At 41.2% G+C, this 22,644-nt stretch overlaps 1 protein-coding gene across 3 annotated transcripts in view; it reads right to left on the bottom strand.

Moving 5' to 3' along the window:
- Nucleotides 1-22,644, bottom strand: part of LOC101867750 (protein eva-1 homolog A) — a 205,476-nt gene that overhangs the window by 127,634 nt on the left and 55,198 nt on the right. For 2 of the 3 annotated variants that reach the window (XM_031046665.2, XM_031046664.2), the window contains exons 1-2: nucleotides 20,498-20,602; nucleotides 7,941-8,064 (exon numbers count right to left, since the gene is read on the bottom strand). In XM_031046665.2, coding sequence (XP_030902525.1) covers nucleotides 7,941-8,064; nucleotides 20,498-20,578 — 205 coding nt within the window. In that variant the 5' untranslated portion in view covers nucleotides 20,579-20,602. Of the gene's footprint in view, nucleotides 1-7,940; nucleotides 8,065-20,497; nucleotides 20,713-22,644 lie in introns of those variants that run through there. The other variant, XM_005146436.3, reaches the window with a different exon arrangement.

Raw genomic sequence — 22,644 nt, forward strand, 5'->3', positions numbered from 1 at the left:
CTTCTTCAAATGTTAAAATAATGGCAATAATAATTCTGACACAGAAACATTAAAGGGATACCTGATTGATATTTTTACATAGAATCCATGTGACTGCCTAGAGCATAAAATATGGGAAAATTAGGTCTACAAGATTAAAAGCTAGTTCACTACTGTCCTAAATAAATGCACAGTATTCTCTCAGTGGCTTTGCCTGAGAATTAAAAATGTAGCTGGGAGAAATAGTTACCAAATCTCCTAAATTCATCACGGATGCTTTTGAAGTCCCTGTTCCCAGAGACATGATTAGGTGACAACCTCCAGCGCCTTTTAAGTAAAAAAAATAAGTGCGTGACTGAGTAGAGCTTGATAGACCATTAATATGATAAAAGCTGAAAATATCAGCAGATACATCTGTTAAAATATATAATTAATTTGAAAACCAAATACAGGACTGATATTGAAAAAATATTGCAGAAATCCACAGTATTGGGAAGGATTCATTACCATGCATCTACTTCAAAGAAGATCTATTGTTCCTTTTTTATTTGAGGAGAGCAATTGATTTCTGTTTTGCACAATTATATAGTTTTGCATAATTATAAAGTCCAATTGTTTTCTGTCTTGCATAAGTCCATATACAGGACCTCTTGCAGACTCATGGTATAAATTTACTTCCCTGTTCTGTGAGGCCTATACACATTGTTTAAACTGTAGATCCAAAATTCCACAGAAGTAAGCTTTTGCAGCATCTCAGTTTGGTTTATAAGCATATTGTTTCTTGGACATGCTTTTCTTAGTTTTTCATCAGTAAGTCAGAAAATCTTGAAACCTGTCATTCAGAGCTTTCAAACCTCTACCACAGTAGGACTGTGTTGAGATTTAGATTTATGGGTTTCATTTTTAAAAACTTGGTATCCCCGTGTTTATTCTGCCAAATGCCCCAAGGACACCCCCTTGTTCTTCTGGGGAGAAGGGTTTCAGATCACTTTGTTTCTGACAGCAGCCAAAGCCATCCACGAGACCTGAAGCACCATCCACAACACAGGCTCCATCATCAACACAGCAAGGTATCACAGGTGGCCTCAATGCCTAAAGATGGGCTGGATCTCCTGAAGTTTGTGAGGGCAAAAGCTCATAGTTACTTCTGTTAATAGTATTGACTCACCTGTCCCAGCACAGAATAGCTGTGGTGTATCTCTCCCTTGTCCTTCACTAAAAATTCATGGTTTAAAAGGAGGGTTTTAACCCTTGTTTTTTTTCTTCAGAAAACTTAAATACCATTGGACAAAGAGGGTCTATAAAGGTCACAGCTTATTATTTATGCAATTGAGGTAGATTTCAGAATTTGTCTTTTTTAGTGGCTCACATCTGGATACTGGAGACCTGATCCCAGTGGAAAAGGAATCTTTCCACCTCCCCCAGTAAAAAGCACCCCAGTCTTCACTGGCTCTTTATTACATCAATCAGGGCTGACTGATGAGTTTTGAAAGAAAACTCTGTGTGTGTGTGTGTTATTTATTTTTTCTTTTTAACTGTCCTGGGTCAGCAGCAGTTTCTTTCTTCATGGGAGCAGAGACTGACAATAATCTCTGCATTTGCTGACAATGAAATCACACATTCCTCTTAATTCCATGCCTGACAGTCAAGTGATTAGTGTGCTACAGAGACAGAGCTATTTGACAGCACCTGAAAATCTCTGTGCATCAATGGCTTAAAAGAATATTAATCGTTAGTGTAAAAGTTTCTCTGACCCCAATTGTAAGCTGATGGATCTGTCCTCTGTTATTTATAACATTCTTTTATTTATACCTTTTCATCACTGCAGTGTTTGCTGCCTGAGGCTTTATTGCCCTTATAAATTTCCACTCCCTATACCATCTTAACAGTTTTGAAATAATACAGATAAGTAAGAGCAAGGTGATTAATGCAGGAAGCAAAAGGCTTATTCTGTTGCCTCGGTGGCTGGACCAGAAGGATGTGCCTATTAAACACCCCTCACTCTACCGTGAGGCTTTGGAAAGACTGGCTCACCAAAAAGCAATGCAGTGAACAATACAGTGAACTTCTCCTGCCACCAATAAACCTGTCTTACAAAAGAGATTAATGCTTTTCTGAAAGGGTTGATAACTACTGAATTACCAATCTATCCCAGCACTAAAATCAATCACCAGTGTTAAAGGGACCAAGAATACATTTAGGTACCTCTGCCTCAGCCGAAATTTCCACAAAAGCTCTGTTCTTTCCATAGCCCTCCCCTCTTCCTCATAGCATTTTGCAAATTCTGCGTAGGGAGTGACAGCTTCGAGGATGTGTGATGAGAACTGGCTTTTCAAGCCATGGTTACCAAATTTAACAGAAAATGTGTAATCCTCAACCAAAGTCAATGGCAAACCCTGCTCTAGACTCAATATTGAAGGAATGGATTATAGGCAAACTAAAAGTTGAACAAAATGCACTCACTGCAAGACTAGGTGGTCTTTCCCAATGTCCTTTCTATACTTTTCAGCCAGTCCAACTGAAATCTGATGAGCAGACCTGACCAATTCGCAAAAATACATAAGATTTTATATTCACCAGCAACTAGGCATTGCCAACACAAAGGATGACTCTGCAGGTTTTTGATAGCTGGAAAAGCTCTGCCACCAGTAATGGCATTCCACTCTTTGTACAGGTTTTGCAGTATCACTAGAAAAAGAAATCACACATCCTCACCAAAAGGCAGACACCCTCAAGACACAGCATGGCAGCTCCATCACTATTTGATAGAGAGTGCAAATTTGAAGACGACATTTTTATCAGATGACCTGATCGGAATTAAATCCTACTTGACTTTCAGTTTCTTTCTAACTAAAATTGCCTAGGGCTGTTAAGAAACCTAAAGTTACCAGAGTAAGATTCTGTCAAGGACATCAGAATGGGCACTCCCCAAGTTTGAAAAAAAAAAAAAAATAAAAATAAAATTATTGACATTTCACAAAAATTAACTGGGCCTCTTAGATTAGAATTAAATCTATGGCAAAGAGAATGACTGCTTGCTCTCTTCAGAACATGTGCCCAGGTCGATTCTTAGCACAAAAGTTTTCCCATAAATCAAAGCTGTAGGCTCTGAACTAGAACGAAGTGACCTCCCCCACCCCTTTCCCTCCTGCTACCCACACACAAACTTTTGGCATTTCACCCTTTGCCAACAAATGCAAGTTTCCTTCCCAGATGCATTTCACGGAGCCTTGATGTGCCTTTCACAAAAATGTTTTTGTATTGTTACAGGGGAATTTGAGCTGCAACTGGAGCCCAGGTCACAATCCAGGCTTTCTGAAACTTCAAAGGCTTTAGGCTTACATTTGTGAATACAAGGGAGAGCAGCAAAGTTTGGATTTACACTTCGCTACATCACTGGGATGATTAATACAGGGAGGCTCCTTACCCACCAGCCTCCAATTATCACATCCAGCTGCTCCACACAGCATTTTAAAATTAAATAAAATTAATAATCATTAATAAAAAACACTGGATGGAGATCATCTTCCCCAGAGTCCTTCAAATCATAAGCTAAAGTAGCAACTGCCCAGTAGGAAAGAGGGAAAAATATCACTGTAGCATTATAGGAGGCTGCAGCTTAGGCTGTTCAGAGCTGAGAAGGGGACAGTGGTTCCAGGACAGAGTGGCAATGGCAGAGGAGGAGACAAGAGAAAGGCATTATGTGGGGGACTCTTGGGGGAAACTACAAAAGCAAGTGCCAGCAAATGGCCACTCAGACAACACACTTCATCCTAAGTAATCCCTCTGCAAACAAAGACAAGCATTTATGTCTCTATTTTGTTCAGGAGCATTGGGACTTTTGAAATAGTAAAGCCAAAAAAATAACCAAATGACCAAAAAATCCACCATGGGCAAACAGCTATTGTGCAGAGGCAGATCAATCCCTGCTTTTTCAATAGCCTGGAGCAGTGACTAGCCTCAGTAAAATCAGCTGCAATCATATTGCTGGGCTGCAAAGAGGTTAAGTTATTTCTTCAGCATGATTTGGGCAGCCTCAGCTAGGATTAGACTATACAGCCCCTCCGGAAAGTCTGGCACACAAAGCAAATATTTCCTAGCTTACAGTAACATGCAATCTTACATAGTTCTCTGTCTCTGAAATGAGGGGGATGAACAAACACTGAATTGTTTGAAAAATATTTGTGAATCCAGATTTCAGTTAAAGGGAATTCATATTAGACCATTTAAAAACTATGTCAATTTCCCCTAATTATGTGTTCCTGCAGCCTACCCAGTAATTATACTTAATGGGTCTAAATCAAATCAGCATGTTACCTGAGAAATAATCGGATCTGTGGGCAATTTTTTAATGATCCTGAAAGGTACCCTGGAGATTGAAGTCCTATAGGTGTTCAGGGCTTGGTTGTAGGCTTCAGTGTGCTTTGGGTGTGGATCTCCAGCTACATTAGCCCACATAAGTTAAGTATGCCATTTCTTTGTTGCTGGCACCAACTGGCATAAGACAGCACACAGCCATTCTCATTAAGTGTTTTAGCCTTTAAACCAGGTGGCTATATCCAGACTTCCCACTGGCAACCACCTAGAACAGTTCTAAATGCCAGACTACATCTACACTACCAGAGAACAAGTTCAGGTTTCATGACTACAGCAACATGTTCCCACCTTGACTCACTGTGGCATTCTGGGGTTCTCTATTAAGGCTGTTGATAGCAGGATGACTGGCAGGGGCACCTCCAAGTTTAGAATCACAATCATAGTTGTGCTCTATTGAGACATGTACCATGCTTTTGAACATCTTCCCAAAGGTTGGTATATATTAGAAAATAAGGCCCACATGCTATGGGAAAACAAAATAAAACCTAAGCCTCTATACATTTTGACAAACCTTAGCCCTCAAATCATATAGCAGCAATAAATCTCACTTGCCCCAAACTGAGACAGAATAGAGCATTTTATTGATTATCTCGGATCTCTTTAAACATCTTATACCTTAAAATTTAAAGCACACACACAATGTATTTATTTTTTACAGACACAGAGAATACTCAGGACTGCCAAATACCTGACATTAAAAAGCAGTCCCATGCACATATTTGAATCCTGTACATGCAAGATGAGTGTCCATTAGGCCCCAGATCCATCCATCGGATCAGAGGGGACCATGATTTAGCACAAGACTTCCCCAAAAAAACACACAAGCTATTGAATTTCTCACTGCTTCTAGTTAAGCATGTACTCCTCTGACTGTTTCTCTGAATTTCTAGATGAGGTGAACCACACCTCTGCACAAGTATTCTCTGATTCCAGCAAAAGCACTCTCAGCATGATTAGTGCACTGGAGATCCCTCCAATTGCTCTGCTCCCTGGAGACCCACCATTTGAAAAATCTAGAGCTTTCAGTTTCAGCATGATTTGCTGTCCTCCATCTCCTTAGAATTCTGCCCATGAGAAAACAAAATAGCACCTTGCCTTTTGAGTGAACCCAGTACAGGCAGCAAGCATCAGAACCACTAGATTTCAAATGCAACGTAATGTTAGAGAGGCATAACTGCAGTGACAGTGGCTGGAGGGGATGACTGCACCATCTAGTTATTCTTCAGCAAACGTACAAGTAAATGCCACTAACTTTAGTTTTGCTTTCTTTCAAGTAAGTCTTTCTTTTTACATATCTACCTCTATTCAGGGGTCTTCTGAGGCTCCCGCACAACTCCGAGTGGAGTGGGAGGGCTTGGGCATCTTTATTTTATGTTAAAGATGTCCTGTCCAAACTCTGGAGGACAGTTCCCAAAATACGTCCCATAGCTGTATACAGGAAAACTTATATTCATTCTACCTAGGTATGTAGCTAACTAAGGTATCTAATTCAGTAACATGGGCACCTCAGGCTTCCTCAATAAGCAAAGGAAATAAATAGATGTCTGTAGAGCATAATTCAGATCTTAAATAGCTTCTTATTAAAGTACTTATGTCTACTGTTAAGAAGGACAAATTCCAGAACAGAACTCAAAAAACTGCATTTGTCTTTTCATTAAGATATGGATCGAGCCTCATATCAGGCAGTGAGCTCTTGAAAGGACTCTCTGGTACTCTTCAGTTACAATTATGCAGGCTCAGACTTCCTGGAGCGGGTCACCACTTCATAGGACCACAGCTCTTGGGATGAGCTCTTAAACAGTCATTTACAGGTCATAAACAATACTCAAATACTCAACAACCACAAAAGCCCACAAAAAGTTCACATGGTCCTGTATTTTGCATTCTATGGATCCATCTTTCTTCAGTCCCTTCATTAAAAACAAAGATCAAAAGGCTTACAGAACTCACACAAGTACTAGATTCTGTTTGTGAGACTTAAAATTCACATTTTGAATCAAGGAAAGGTTGAGCATGTCCTGATAACTCTGTGCAAAGCTAATCCTTATATATTTCAAAGCTTGTTATTAATCCAGTCTGTTCTGATTAAAAGTTTGCCCTGCGACTAAGAAACAGTAATTTGTGTCTGGTTACCCTGTTTCACCTTCCAAAATTGGGGCTGCCTGAAAAATTGTCTTGAGGAAATGTTTTCAAACAGCTTCCCCTGCTCTCTTGCAGGAAAATCACCTACCCAGCACATACACTAACTCCTTTTCTAGCATATCTGTAATTAGCAAAGAATGCCAAGCCATAAATATTTATGCACAGATGGGATCTCTGTACCTTCAGAAGTTCAACAGAGGCCTCAATAGCCAGATTTTTCAAGCAGGCTTTGATACAAAACCTGCAGGTTCAGGAGGACTTGTCAGAACACCCTGCTAATCACCTCTCTCTGAGAGATGCATTTCTCACCCAACAGGGGATGTTACAATCACTCACAAAAACCCCACAACAAATGCAGGTGCTTCATTACCTACTTTCATTTGAATTACTCATAGATCTTGCCAGATCCCTTCACTTCATTAGCACAGGCCTCTGCATGCTGGGGCAAAAAGTCTTCTTCTGTGCTGTTGACAGTCTGAATGTTTCTGCTTTTGTTTCAAGCTTTTTCTGAAATCAGATATGTTTTTCTTCCCTGTGCAAACTTTTTTTTACTTCTTCCCCAAAAAGTTTGCCAATGTGGTGCTGGAACCATGTTATTTATGTTGTCTGCAAGGCTTGGGATTAGGCCAATCTGAAATGCTGTGTTCAGAATACTTAATTCAGAGTTGGGTCCTGCTCTGTGTCTGAAATCAGTCGGCACAGTTTGTCCATCATCAAACCCTAACTAATATGTCTGCTTCCAAAACACTGATGGAGAATGATGCCCAGGCTGTGCTAACTCCCCTGGGGAGCCAGAAATTGGCTAAGAGGGTGTTGGTTGTCCAGGGCCAAAGCCACACCAGGCTCACTCCTTGGCATTATTACATTTCCAGTATCTAGGCACGAGCCTCATTTAATTTAAACACAGCTAATGAGATCACACAAAATACAGGTTAATGTTTCCAGCCTATTTGGGAGCAATTAAAAGCTGGATTATGGCATGGCATGGGCAGGTGAGCTTCCCCTTGCATCACCATCTTCACTGCCTGCCTTAGGCACTCAGGTCTGAAGTCTTTGCCCATGCAAAGAGCCCCTCTGGAGGGGCAGACAAAGAGTGGACAGCTCCCACTAGCCCACTAGGACAGGAGAGCAGCTGCAGATGGGAGCAGGAGCAGCCCACCCACCGCCAATAGTCTGAGCTCAGTGCTGGCAAAGGCTTTTGCTGGCACCTGCAAAAACAGTCTGCAACTTGGGCTGCTGGCAAGGAGGAAGGAGCTGGAGCGGCAGCATCCCAGCAAGGCAGCAAGAAAGGAGGAGAGGGGAAACGCTCCGCATCCAGGGGATTACATTGCACCTAAAATAAAGGAGGAAGGTAACAAAAAGTCCTAGGAGGCCTCTCTGGCAAAAGTACAAAAATGTTTTGGTCTCACCAGAGCAAACAGATTCGATAGCAAGATACTTACTTGGCCTGCACTTGTACCACACGATGAGGTACTTGCCAGTTCCAGGGCATGGGTCTGCACCAAACAGCCGGCTATTGACGAGAAACTGGCAGCTCCGCCTGTCCTGACACTCATCCAGCATCTTCTGCAGCCAGGGATGCACACAAGAAACAGAGAAACAACAGCATTTCAGTATCTCCACCAAAGGGATCATCAAACAGAGAGAAGCAGGAGAACAGCAAGGTCATCCTTGTTCCCCAGCACAAGGCAGGCAATGGTGCTCAGTGCAGTGGGTACCACAGGAGCTGTGGACTAGCAAAGGACTAAACTTTGAACTGTTTAAAGTAGCAGGATTTCTTTCCTTTTCATGCAAACAAAAGGAGGAATTTGCACTGGGAGGTTCTCAGGGATCTTGAAATATTTGCATGCAATTTAATTGTAGTACAAGCCAGTACTGTCCCAGGAAAAGCAGCTTTAAGGACATGGATCAGCACTGACAATTAAAAGCAGAGACCTGAATTCCACCACCACAATTCTGCTTCAGATTTCTCTGGAGATGCACAATTTCAAGAACTGCCTTCAAGAGAGGTCTTGCCTCAGTTATATAAAAGCTTTTGCAATTGCTGGTATTCCAGTAATTAGTAGTTCTGGTGAGAACACTGTTATACAGCCAACTCAGCTTTTAATAGGGCTCACTCCTCTTCCCCCATGACTATCGTGTTCCTTTTAGCTAAACTCAGCAAGGGCTTCTGAGATGGAGGGTTCTCTCACCACCAGCATTTTGGGTCCTATCACCTTTTCTGCACTGCTTTTCCTCTAGTGTTCGGTTCCCACTTCTCCATTCACAATACTCATAAAAACTCCATCTCGGAATCCACAGGGGCAAGGCATTCTGTCTCATGCTAGAAAATAGCTTCATTAAGGAAGATTAATGATTTCTTTTAAACCTATGATCCTCTAAAGAGTAGTGGGGGGAGGAAATATTAAGTGGAGCAATAATTAAGTTTTAAATTCAGCTGGATGGCTTAGGTGGTATTTACATACTCCTGTAGAGCCCCTAAAGCCCTAAAATTACAATAATGTTTGCCTGACACACATGAACCTGTCAGAGCACTTTGAGACCACAGAGAGAGGTAATCCACCAGCCTCGTTAAATCCCTGCAACACAGAGCTGTGAATTCCAGCCCCAAAACAATTAATTTTCACATCCAAGGAGGCACTGGAAAATCCTTTCTCAGAAATTCCCCTAGACTCCCCCGGTCTCTTTTGTCTTCTCCCTTCCTACACCACCTCGATATTTGGGCTTTCCCACAATCTTTCCCCTGTGCCATTAACATAAAGGCTGTTCCTTCTCTACCACACACCAGACTAATTTTTGCTCTGCCTGAGTGACTACTCTCTCTTTTTGAGTTCTCCCTGAGCATAATGCATGTAATCTTTAGCATTATAACTCTGAATGTCACTCCCCAAACAACAGGAACAACAGCTGTTCTAGTTTCAAGTGCAATTTGAAACTGCCTCATTTGTGGTTGCTCATAACTTCCTAAAGCTTTCACCTTTTGTGCCTGCCTCAAGTCTGACCTTTATTTTAAAGTTCAAATCAAGACAATTCAGGCCTTTTCTAGCAAGTAGAGAACATATGCTGTCCTTTTCGACTTACAAAGGTAATAAAATGCAGGCATCTCATTTCAAAATACAGGGTTCAGGGTGGAAAGGCTGAAAGGTGAACACTGAAAGAGGTGCCTGGGAGTGTTAGCCGCAACTTGATCGTCATGTTAAAATGTATAGAAACAACATATTCTTTCCTTTAGGCTCATAAGGGTTGACTGCTCACTCAGCATGTGAAATTTAATTTAATGCAAAATCCAATGAGTTGAAAAGGAATGTGAGGCCTCTACGCAGATACCTCTTTCAATCTCAAAAGGCGAAGGACAACTGGAACAAGTCTTAAGTGCTCCATATATGGAGAGAAATCCTCTCCAAATCACTGCAGACCTGAAAGGATTTGCAGGTACTGGAAAGCCATGGCTGTGTTTACACACAAGCAGTGCCAAGAATATGGAGCACAGGGAAAGAAGCAGCACCCTGAATGTTTTCTTTCCCACAAAGGAAGCTTTCCGCCCTCAAAGGCAGCAGACTCAGGTTTCTGGTCAAGAAATCTGTTCATAGCAGATAGGGATTTTCAAAAGCCTTCAGCATTGTGTAATAGGTGCTATTAAAATCAGTGGGAAAACCACCCTGGGTTTCAGTAGAGACTGATTAGGCCAACAAGAAACCTCTTTGAAAACCTCAGCTTCGATGCCTGAAACAGCACTTGCTCATCTGTCCTTAGGCTCAGAATCAGGAGCAAAGGCAATTATTTTCCAGCCTCAGAGAATAATAATCATGGACAGCCTCCATGTATTGCTATTTCATAGTGCTATTTCTCCTCTAACTTTTGGCAGCTCTTGCTTACTCCATGTATTCACATAAGTAAAACCTCCTGAGTTTACTTCCCGCGTTATGCAAAGTAACACAGAGCCCTAGGGAGAAGTTTGTACTTAAATTAAGAAGCAAAAGTCCTTCTATGCTACTGTTAGATCATAGAAAAAGGGAAGCATTCTTGAGACTGGATATGCCATTTATCAATTGGTTTTAGTGTTTAGCTGCAGTTTCAACTTAATTTGATAACAGCCATGACTCTGAGAAGTCACTTCACAGCAGAAAGAGATCAATATTTCCTTTTTATGTCCATAATTCTAATGTGTCTCCCCCTGAAAGGGGAAATCATTAAGATCTGAGATATCCCACGGACTGTTGAGCAAAGTCTTAGACATAATGAAATAGATCCACAAAGAATAAAATAAATGAAAAATAAAAAATGTTCAATGCTCATTGTTGAAATACACCAGGAAAAAAAATGCAAAGAAAATTAGCAATGATTGATTGTACCATTTTCTTGTTTAAAAATAAAGAATAAAGATGTTACACCACCTTTAACAACCAAAAAACTTGCACATACAATTTTTATCTATCCTTACATACACAGAGCTCTTCCTCTGCACTGCTTTCATCAGTATGTGCTGTATACCAGCATCTTCTTAAATACTGTGCAACACAGCAACTCTACAGCACATGCATGACAAAATGACCTACTACAGATACACTTCTTCTGCAGGTCCAGAGCATCTGGTGTTACAGGGGCCCTTACAAACCAAGATCTTGGCTTTCTGGTTTTACTCTCAACAATCATACTTCTAGACAGTATTAGAGCTCTGGCAGTTGTCACATGTCATTTCTGAAGTATTTGCAGATGATCAGCTGGACTGACACAAGGAAAGCTATGAGTTTACTTGGTAGTGAGGGAACGTCCTGAGCTCATACAGCTTTTGCTTAGTGGCTGGAAAAATGTAGGCAATTTTTTCTACATTTGCCTTGCTTTTCTGGCTGTCACTGTCAGCTGTAAAGGTGGGAAAACACAACCACAAAACCAAACAAAAGGAAGCCCACAAGCAATCTGAACTTGCACAGAAACAGTAGTAGACACACAGAATCATCCCTCACTGGGCTATATAGTAAGCTGTTTATGTCATTGCCACCTGGTAGACTCCTGACTAAAGCAAAATAGAGTTTCATTGGATTAATTATATTATAAAAATCACTCCAACTGAAGAAGGAAGAATTCCTGTCTGGAATGAACAGAAAGGGAAGATGCATTAATTGCATTGTGCTGTTTTATAATTGTGTTCCAGTGGTAAATCAAGCCTCAGGGCTGACTGCCAGTGCTCAGGAGGGAAGTTGTGACTGTTCAAACCCATTCCATTCTCTGGTTCATGATTGAGCCAAGAAGCTGCAAGATTTAGCGGAGATAAGAGAACAAGAAATGTGAATTCAAGTAAAACAAACACTAATCTAACCCTGTGATTTATGCCCTGGATTAATCTCACTGCAGTGACCCAGGTCTTAAAGCCTCAAGCTCAAAACCATGTCTTTCTACTGGGCATTGCAGATGAAACACATTTTTTGTGCTCATTTTGTTGTGCTCATTAGCTAAGTAATTGCTTGTGCTCATTAGATAACAACCTTTTAAATCTGGAACTGGATGTGAGCTCTGCAAGAAGGCTGTCCTCAGCCATTCCCAAGGGTGCACTCATTTTTATTCCATCTCTTCAAATCACTCTTTGAGAAGCACTTCCCCTGCACTCTTAAAATAAACCACAACTGAGCTTAACACCCAAGGCAATTAAATTTATCTCAGTTCTTAGTCCCTTGTAGTACTTTATAGGTTCAACACACTTAGGATGAAACTTTGGACCTAGAGAAGCAAAGGGTAATATTCAATGGGAACTAGGATTTTGCCACAGGGCTGCTCTCTGTACAGCCTCCATCATCAAAGAAATATAAAGATAACTGCAGGGCATGTCAGTCAGGCATGAAATTACACAAAGCAAGCCCACTAAATAATTGCTGAAATTTTGTGATGCTGAGGAGAATAACTCAGAGTTAAGATGGGCAGAGATTTGTACCAAGAATTTGACACAAGGAGATACCAGTAATTTTTAAAAATATGATTAAGCATTTTTAGGTCAAATTCAGTTCAGGTATAGCCATTATGGTGGAGCTACATCAACACTTATATTTCGTGCAACTCCATGAATTTTGCAATGGGAAGAAATAAATAGAATAAAACAAGGCAGCATGAATTCTCCCTACAAAGCCATGCCGCCCAATGCATTCATAATGACTTCACAGAATCATAGAATGGCTTGGGTTGGAAAGGACCTTCAGATCACCCAGTTTCATCTCCCCTCATGTTGCATTTCACGTGAGTTTTGATACTCTTTTACACACCCCAAATGTTGGTATTACTTTAAAACACACAGCAAACTGTAATTTCAAACTGGAAACTTATTTACAGCTCTTTTTTTCTGATTATCTGAAGGTTGCATGTTCCTCTTTATTCATTCCCACAAATTACAGAAGTCCATGGAGCAAGATCTCACATGAATCAGCAACATGGAAGGACAGACTACATGAGGAAGTGAAATCGATGTTGATGAGATACAGGTTGCCCACCTGTATCTTTCTCAGCATGATTGATAGCTATGTGCATACCTTTAACCCTTGTGGGTGAGTGACCCACTTAAGACATCTAGAAGAACTTGAGAGCAGGGGGGATGTAACCTTTGGCTTTCCATGCCATGGTTTTATGTGCAGGAGGGATTTCAAAGAAATCCTTACTGGCTTGGCTTAGCTCCTTATGTTGTCAGAGCTGTTCCCATTAGCTTTGCCTCCAACACTTACAGTACTTGTAACTACAGTTCCCCTATCAGAGTAAGAACTGTGGATTAGCTTTGCACAGAGTTATCAGGACATGCTCAACCTTTCCTTGATTCAAAATGTGAATTTTAAGTCTCACAAACAGAATCTAGTACTTGTGTGAGTTCTGTAAGCCTTTTGATCTTTGTTTTTAATGAAGGGACTGAAGAAAGATGGATCCATAGAATGCAAAATACAGGACCATGTGAACTTTTTGTGGGCTTTTGCGGTTGTTGAGTATTTGAGTATTGTTTATGACCTGTAAATGACTGTTTAAGAGCTCATCCCAAGAGCTGTGGTCCTATGAAGTGGTGACCCGCTCCAGGAAGTCTGAGCCTGCATAATTGTAACTGAAGAGTACCAGAGAGTCCTTTCAAGAGCTCACTGCCTGATATGAGGCTCGATCCATATCTTAATGAAAAGACAAATGCAGTTTTTTGAGTTCTGTTCTGGAATTTGTCCTTCTTAACAGTAGACATAAGTACTTTAATAAGAAGCTATGTAAGATCTGAATTATGCTCTACAGACATCTATTTCCTTTGCTTATTGAGGAAGCCTGAGGTGCCCATGTTACTGAATTAGATACCTTAGTTAGCTACATACCTAGGTAGAATGAATATAAGTTTTCCTGTATACAGCTATGGGACGTATTTTGGGAACTGTCCTCCAGAGTTTGGACAGGACATCTTTAACATAAAATAAAGATGCACATATAATGTTTGCCTGACACACATGAACCTGTCAGAGCACTTTGAGACCACAGAGAGAGGTAATCCATTACTGTTTCTTAGTCGCAGGGCAAACTTTTAATCAGAACCCACTGGATTAATAACAAAGGTATTTGTAATGAAGGTTGCTTCATCAACCAACCTTCCCAGACTGCTTCACTAGAAAGTAATCCATCTTTGTCCAAATTACCACATTCAATCTGTGCATCGCAAGAAGTGATCAAAGGACCTGAATCCTGACAGCTGATCTATGGTAGGTTTTAGCACTCTACTAGCTATCTCTTATCACTCTCCCATGGACCTTGCAACACACATAGCAGACTCAGCAGGAGGGAACTATGCTCACACATTTGGTGACTCATGTTAACACACCACACTGTGAAACAGAGAGCTGAAAACTGGGCACAGGTTCCCTTTCACCAGTTCTGCTTTGGGAATAGTAAACACCGTCAGAGCAGTAGGGCAGGCAGCAGTAGGCTGGAATGTTAAAACACAACAGCAAGATTCACCAGAGCTCCTCTGGCAGAGCCTTGAAAGAGCCCATAGACAGTGATTCACAAAGAGCATGAACATGCTTAGCAAGTAGAAGGACCCAATAAAAGCTGCATTACAAATATCACTTAATTAACATTACCTACATTTCCTTACAGTGGGAAATTTATCTGTATGCAGAGTAGACTTCAAAGGGACAGGAGGTCTAAACTGAAGAAATACAAAAGGATGCATAACCAAAAGTCATTGGATTAAAGAAAGGGAAAACTTAAAGACAAAGTGGAAAAAAATCATTGAGCAAACCATTACACTGTCAAGCAGGGTCTCAGTGGCAATGATGGAAGCCCCACGACATGGAAAGTTTAAATTTAGAGTAAACAAAGCATTAGGAGGCTTACACTCAAGGGAGAAGTCCTGCCTAATTGGGGAGACAGGCCACCTCTGTCCTCCAGTGTCTCTTCTGCAGTACACGATCACACTGCTCTGATGAGCTATTTCAGTCAAGCCAAAGATTTCAGACATAGCAATTTAGGGATTATTGTGACCTCTCCATCAAGCAGTTCTTCTACTTGGAAATAATTAGCTGAGGGAGCTGCTTGACAGAGAGCAATATTTCAGCCTCAGCAAAATTCGTGAATGAAGCTGCATGGGTTCTGTGATTTTTAAGAGCAATTTCAGCACCACAGTAACTTCTCTTCTGGACCCCAAGCTCACAGTTCACCATCTTCTGCAAAGTACTTAATATAGTCTGACAAAGAGTTGTCTAAAATTCTCTTTAATTCACTGACATTTCTGAGACTGAAACTTTACTTGTTCAAGGTGTCTCTAAGCTGTGGAGATCTAATACGAAATATGAACGTGTTCTCCTCCCAGTAATTGATTACAATTATTTTTCCTTTCTATCAACTTCCTCCCTTTTTCCTCTTGACCATCACCATCTTATAGACATTCAGAGGCATAAGAAAGGACCCTTTCTAATTCCTGTTGAGGCCACTTAGAGTTGTTCTGTCAGTGGGACCGTGCAACATCCTCTGACTAGGCATGGCAGAAGCCACTGTCCTTGCCCTACAAAGAAAGCTAGAGCAGTTGGATTATTTTCTTCTACTTTGCATTTTACTCTGCCATACTCCTAATCCAGAATTCCTGGGGAAAAAAAAAAACTCTTTTCAGAAATGGTAACAAACACACACTCACCTTGCAGCTCCCTCATTTTGTGATCAACAACTGGCCCATGCTTTGAGAGTCACACAGCTAGTGGACAGTATATCTCATACTTCCACCGCCAAAGAGGTCAGCTCCCCTTTGCTTTCTGTCGCAGAAACCTTCCTGGTAGGCACAAACAAAAATGGGAGAAGAGGGGCTCAGGGAATCCTGTCGTTAGCATGCAAAGAATCCGCTCCCTTTTGTACTGGTGCTTTATACACTGCTGGAGTGACAGTGGAAGACAGTGGCAGCAAAGGTGTCCTGTATCTCACTTAAAGGACAAAAGGAAATACTACATCAGCAGTTCTAGTGATTCTTGTCACCAAGGACTGGTTGTCCTGGAGAGTGTTGAAAGAAACCCAGACCACAGGCAATGCCTATTCTCCCTCTCCAAACTTACTAATCTTTCTAAGGACAGGCATGACTGGCTCCACAGCACCTTCCTAAGCACCACTCCTCTTGGGGACACAAGTCACACGGTAAAATATTGTCCTCTGAAGTGCAGCTTCCTGCTCATTTTTGTGCATGTATACATGAAGACAGAAATTATCCTACAATGGCTTTGATAAATATCTGGGAGCAGAAACCAATGAATAACTGCCTTTCCAGGGCTTTTTATTTTCCTTCTAAGCTTTGCTCCAGGACTTTCTGTTTTTCTTCCAAATAAGTTGTGATTTTACTTTTCTGTCAATTTACCAAAATGAGAGTATTGCAGGTATTCTACTGTAATCTATTTTTCTGGTAATAAGCTATAATTTTAGACCAACCACTAAACTTTTTTCCATATAGAACTTGAGTGGTTTGTTGCTGAAAACAGGTAACATCAGGAATACCAATCCAGGAACAGCTGTGGAAAGCTCTGTAAGAAAGCTACTCCCAAAGTCCTCTTCAGCTGAGCAGCTTCCCTCAGATAAACATGCCTCCATGTATTTTCACAGGCACAGGCTGTGGGCATTCTAAACTTGGCTAGGAGTGGCTAGATTTCTTAATAAATGGATTCTCTTATCAGGAGGCACTTAACTCTCCTTTGTCATCTGTGCCAGCATTTATGTGTTCATCTGAATAAACATACACTGCTGATGTATCAGTTTCCTTATTTCCCCAAATGCTTCCTTATTCCCCCTTTCCTTATATTTTTCATGGAAGTGCAAAAGTATTCAGTAGTGTGGCAGGTGAGAGAACCATGGTACAAAGGAAAGGCTAAAGCAGATGACGATACCCCAGCAGATACCCTTGAAGTAAAAAGTGTCTTCAAGTGTTCCTATGTCACCCTCTGCTGCACAGCAATGTAAGTTAGCTTCTTCTCCACGCTCTTACAGTAAAAATCAGACATTTGGTGGATTAAAAATAGACTTGACCAAGCTTGACCAACACTATTTGGGTGACATGGGACAGAGCAAAGTTCCACTGCAAAAGCAAAATGCACACACCTAACAAAAATCTCCAAGTTCTCAAAACTGTTATGTTGCAAGCTCAGACCAGCTGCACCTGCACTATTTCTCCAAAGAGATAAAGGTATGTGGGAGTTACTGGTCATCACAGATACCAATGCACACAGGACCATGCTGATGTGGCTCTGCTCTTCAGTACCCAGAGTAGATAGAGACTTTATAGTGGGAATACAACTCATTTCTCTGCAGAAATTATTCAGTGTGGATAAACACCCTCTTACATACTGCCAACCATTTTCAGTGGCATGAATTCAATACACATGAATAACCCTTAATACTCAAGGATTTACTTTTCTGGGTAAAAGATTAATAGATTTTGGTCCTGGCATTTGCTCTTCCTGACCTGAAAGCAAGAGATAATTCCACCATGAGGCTCCTCCTCACAGACTTCTGCCAAGCAGGACATTGCACTCTATGGGTCCCTTTTACCACAGCAACCAAAGCTCCAGATGTTCCTCTTTTCTCTCCCCAGCCAACCCTCCTGGCTGTGACAAGGACATTGCTCTCCATTACTTCACAGCCAGGAATATTCTCTGCAGGACTCCACAAAGAAAGTAAAAAAGAACCAATACAAGACCAGAGCACTAATTAACAACACTAGTGCCCCAAATTAGCTTCTGCTATTAAAGGATGAGTAACAATTTTCTACACTTCCATCTTCAAAATATCTCAAAGATGCTTCAACTCTCTTTCCTTCCTGATGTGTATCTCATGTGACCTGGGCTAACTCTGGGCTCCCCAGTTAAACTGAGTGGAGTGAGGGGAGCAAGGGGACCTGTTCAAAAAGGAAATAATATCCAGCTTTCAAAACAACTTTATTTTGTTGTTCTCATCTCTCCATATTCATGTAACTTGAGACCAGCCACATTGACAATAAAATCCCAGTATGAATGTCCAAATTCTTTGCACATTTGGAAATCTCCAACTGAATCTGACATTGCAGTGTTAGACTAACAGAAATGTGTAGTTTGGGGTCACTGCCTTAATGTGTTAGACATGCTCTCACAAGTGGCCTGCATTTCATTTCAAGCAAAAACAAGTGACTAAAGCAAGGGATCCTGGCAGCCAACCACACAAGGCTGGTTTATAGTAGCTGTCTCAGTGTAATCAACCCTTTCTTTTCTGTTTTTAACATAGAAACAATGTCTAAACTGTCAATTTGCAGGGGATGGAGCTTCTAAATGGGAATGAACTTTTACTCACAGGTAGAGTTTGCAGGGAATAGTATTAATAAACTGCCCCTTACACTCCCTCCGGGCCACTCTCCAGAGAAGCAAGCAAATTTATACAGTCATGGGTTTGATTAGACACCATAATTTTATACTTAATTTTGAAGGGTTTGGTTTGGCTGACTCTTAAATTGCAGTCAGAATATACACACAGTTGGTCCTGCCTAGAGCAGCCATATAGCAGAGTTTCAAAACCACAAAACTACACATAATTTCCTTGTCTATAACTTTTCAATTTTCCTACATACATGTATTTCCTGTCAGCGAGCTGCAGGCAGCTTGCCTTTCAGCTTGTGGAGTTTTTGGATTACCCTTCAGAGAGGCCTCACCCCCTCCAGGATTCAGAAAGAAGACAAGATTCATCTCTGGCATTTGGATTCACCCCACCCTGCCCATGCACAGCACATTGAGGTATCAAAGCCACATTTGGGAGCACCAAAGAGGGACTGTGGATCTCCTCCAAAAAGACTCGGGAACTTGCCCAAGGTTCCCCAAGAAATCTGTGGCAGAACAGAAAATGTAACCTACTTCCTTAGCACATCTGCATTCCCAAAATGTGTGAACAGAAGTATTCTGGTCTCAGTCAGGTAACAAACATACTGTACAAGAGATCTGTTGCAAGCCTACCTACAGAGAACACAGTTCTTACTCTGATAGGGGAACTGTAGTTACAAGTACTGTAAGTGTTGGAGGCAAAGCTAATGGGAACAGCTCTGACAACATAAGGAGCTAAGCCAAGCCAGTAAGGATTTCTTTGAAATCCCTCCTGCACATAAAACCATGGCATGGAAAGCCAAAGGTTACATCCCCCCTGCTCTCAAGTTCTTCTAGATGTCTTAAGTGGGTCACTCACCCACAAGGGTTAAAGGTATGCACATAGCTATCAATCATGCTGAGAAACAAAGTGTTTCAAGTAAATTTTGGAGTAAATCAACAAAGGAAAGTAGGGAAGGTTAGCCTCCGCCAAAGTTTTCAGTCCATGTTCCCCCACCTTAAACAAAACAGCTGGCTCTTGTCTGTTGTATTATGAACTTTCATTGTGACATCTGAGAAAACCTTCCACTGTTAAGGACCACGTCCTCTCACACAACTCAGTCATTTTCTGTGCAGTGGAGTGCAACTGCAAACCTGTCACCTTAAGGGTTACACTACAGCAAACACCAACCCTGTGCACTTTCTTGAGAATTTACCACTGACATTAGGAAGGCAAAGCACTCATATCAACTTTAAAATGTGTTGTAAATGCCTCTTAAAAACCTTTGATGCAAGAGTGAGAAGTGATGTAGGAAACTCTGGACTTTAGCCAAATTATAAAATAAATTATGATGCACCCCATAGGTGCATTAATCTAGTTCTGCTATAATTTATTATTGAGTTATTATTGATTCATAGCCATAAACACACTAGATGCTTGAGATCTTAGCCCAAAAGTTTTCAGTTCCAAATTCTGCACTTGGAAAGCCTTGGGCTTACTTCAACATCCAGGAGCAGAACCCATTCATCTGAACAACATCAGCCAGCTCATGTTTCTGATTCTAGTCGTTCCTGCTGACAGTTGAGTAACACTGGCACCTTATAAATAATCCTTTGATTTGCTGACATCACATATTCTCTTGGGAGGGTACATGTAGTCAACATCCCCTACATAAATGGACAGAGCTGATTAACTACCAATGCTTGAGACATTACAAGCTTAAGTGATGTATGATCACTTACAGTGGCCTAAGAGCCAAATGAGTCAGAAGTAAAGCCCAGGATTCTCTCTAGGTTTCAAGTTACCAAAAGTCTCTTGAAATAGGATCAGTTCTGAAGTAAAAAAAAAACATGACAGCAACTTATGAATGTGTTGAAAAAGCTAACCATTGGGGAGAAAAACTAAAAACTACCTTCAAATCCAGTCAAACACACTGTGATCTTGCAGAGTATTTCTGTTTCAATCACATTCCTGAACTGTTACTGACCAGAGTAACAGCAAAGTTGAGAGATTCAGCAGTAAAATCTAATTCAGTCTGTCTAAACTATCAAGATGAATTATCCACTAAGCTGTGTGAGGTGTTAGTGCTGCCATGCTGGGCAGTGCTCCTTAATAGAGCTCCATGCAGTATCAGCACAGTCAGCCGCTGCCAGGCCAACAAAAACTGAAGTCCCAAGTGAACAAATTCAGTTTAATGCAGTACCTGAAGGGAAGTGCCAACTGAACAGGCAACATCTTCTTTAATTAAAGTTGCATAAGAGTGGGGATAGCGAGAAGGACACATCTGATGACTTGGTACAATTCGGCCATAAAAAGAAGACTGGATGCTGATGGTAGTTCTGTGAGGACATCTCAGAGAGACATATTCTCCATCGCAGGCATGGTCAGTGTAATTCTTTAGTACTTGTGATATGTAACCTGTAAAAATGACAACAACAACTATCATTAGTGAAAGGAAGTTAATACTTAGGTGATTTACACCACTGCAGTCTAAGAAACACACAACTTACAAGCAATAAGGGACACAGATTTTATTATTCATCTCACACAAGCGGAAAGGAGAAAGACAATAACATGGCAGGGGTGGAGGCTTGGTGGTTTGACCTTCAGCCATACTTAGTGGAGGCAACAGTCAGATGCTCCAAACATTCAGTCCAATCATACAATTTATTTCCATCAGCATATCTGTCAAGTTTACAGGAAATGCAGCTGAGCCAGACTCAGCATTTAGACCACATTTAGATACCGCATGCAATTTTTGGACCCCAATACAAGATAGACTTCCATAATCTGGAGTTAATTCAGCAGAGGGCCACAAGATGGTTGGGAGCTGGAGCACTTGCCCTGTAAGAAATGGCTTGTTCAGCCTGTGGAAGAGACAGCTTTGTGGGAAACTAACAGGAGTCTACCAGGATCTGTTAGGGAGATTATAAGGGAGATGGAGCCACATCCTTCACAGTGGTGCATGGTGGGAGAACAAGAGATAACAGGCACAAGATGAAAAAAGAGAGTTTGAGGCCAGATATATGGAGCAACATTTTCATTGTGAGGGTAGTCAAGCAATGGAGCAGGTTGCCCAGAGAAGTGCAACCAACATTGTTGGAGGTTTTCAAGACCTCACCAGAAAAAGCTTTGAGTAACCTGGCCTGACCTTCTGCTCAAAGCTGGGCCTACTTAGACTAGGTGTCCCAAGGCCTTGTCCAGTTCTGAGTATCTCCAAGGACAGGGTCTCCACAACCTGTCTGGGTAATCTGTGCCAATGCTTAACAGTTTTCACAATTAATTATTTTTCATTACATGCAATTGGAATTTACCATGTTATGACTTTTTTTTTGCTTCCCCTGGTTCTTCCATTGTACATTTCAGATAAAAGGCTGGTTCCATTTCCCCCGTACCTTTAGGTAGTGTAACAGTAATTATACCCCATCCTCCTTACTCTTTACTTTTCCTATATGAACAGAGCAGCTCTCTTGGACTTTATTTTACATTCCAGTACCCTTGCCTTCTTGCCAGCCAAAGAGATTCTTTCTGGATCTCAACATCTTTCCTATACTGAGATGCAAGCTTGGTATACAATTACCCTTCATTACTGCAAGGTGCACTGCTTCCTCACATTCATCATCCTATCTTCCAAGACATGCTAATGGACACAGGGAAGCACAATTCATGTGGTTTGAAAGAATTCACATGGCTTTCTCAGAATCATCTCTAGCTATCCTTGTAGACATATGTGTAGACATAGGGTATACTTACTCCACTAAGTAAAACACTCCCTGGCCTTTTCTCTGTCTCTAAGGCCATATCCAGCAACTTCCTTTTACTCTCCAAAATAGAACGGCTTACATCCAGAACTTTGAATAGGAATAGTTCTGCTTCCATACCAACACTGAAACGTAGCTCAAGAGTTGTGTGAAAGAACAAATGTCAAGATGCCCAAAACACTTATAATTATTGTTCTCAGAGATAACCAACACACACTAATTTAGCTTCAGAATTGAAGCTGCACTAGGAGTGCTGGATCCTCTGATTTCTCTAAATTTTAGTTCTTATTTAGCAGTTCTGTTGCTGCAGTGCCTCAAGGTGTGTGCCAAATAGATATTTACTCAAATCAACATAGCAATTTCCAAGTCCCCAGGGCTGCATTTGCTCATAAGAAAAAGGCTGAGACACAGCCCCAGTAATTAGAGTAAGTGACAGGGCTGCATCAGATCAGGGAATAGCACTATTTAATTTAGTTGCTTTATCTCACTTGTTCATGAAAGCACTGTGGGAATAAAATGAACTGCTGGAGTGCATCTCCTTTCCCAGTTGGTAAAATACATGCTCTGTGTGATGCTGTCCATCTAGTCC

This window comes from Melopsittacus undulatus, chromosome 3, assembly GCF_012275295.1.
Source record: "Melopsittacus undulatus isolate bMelUnd1 chromosome 3, bMelUnd1.mat.Z, whole genome shotgun sequence".
NCBI lineage: Eukaryota > Metazoa > Chordata > Aves > Psittaciformes > Psittaculidae > Melopsittacus > Melopsittacus undulatus.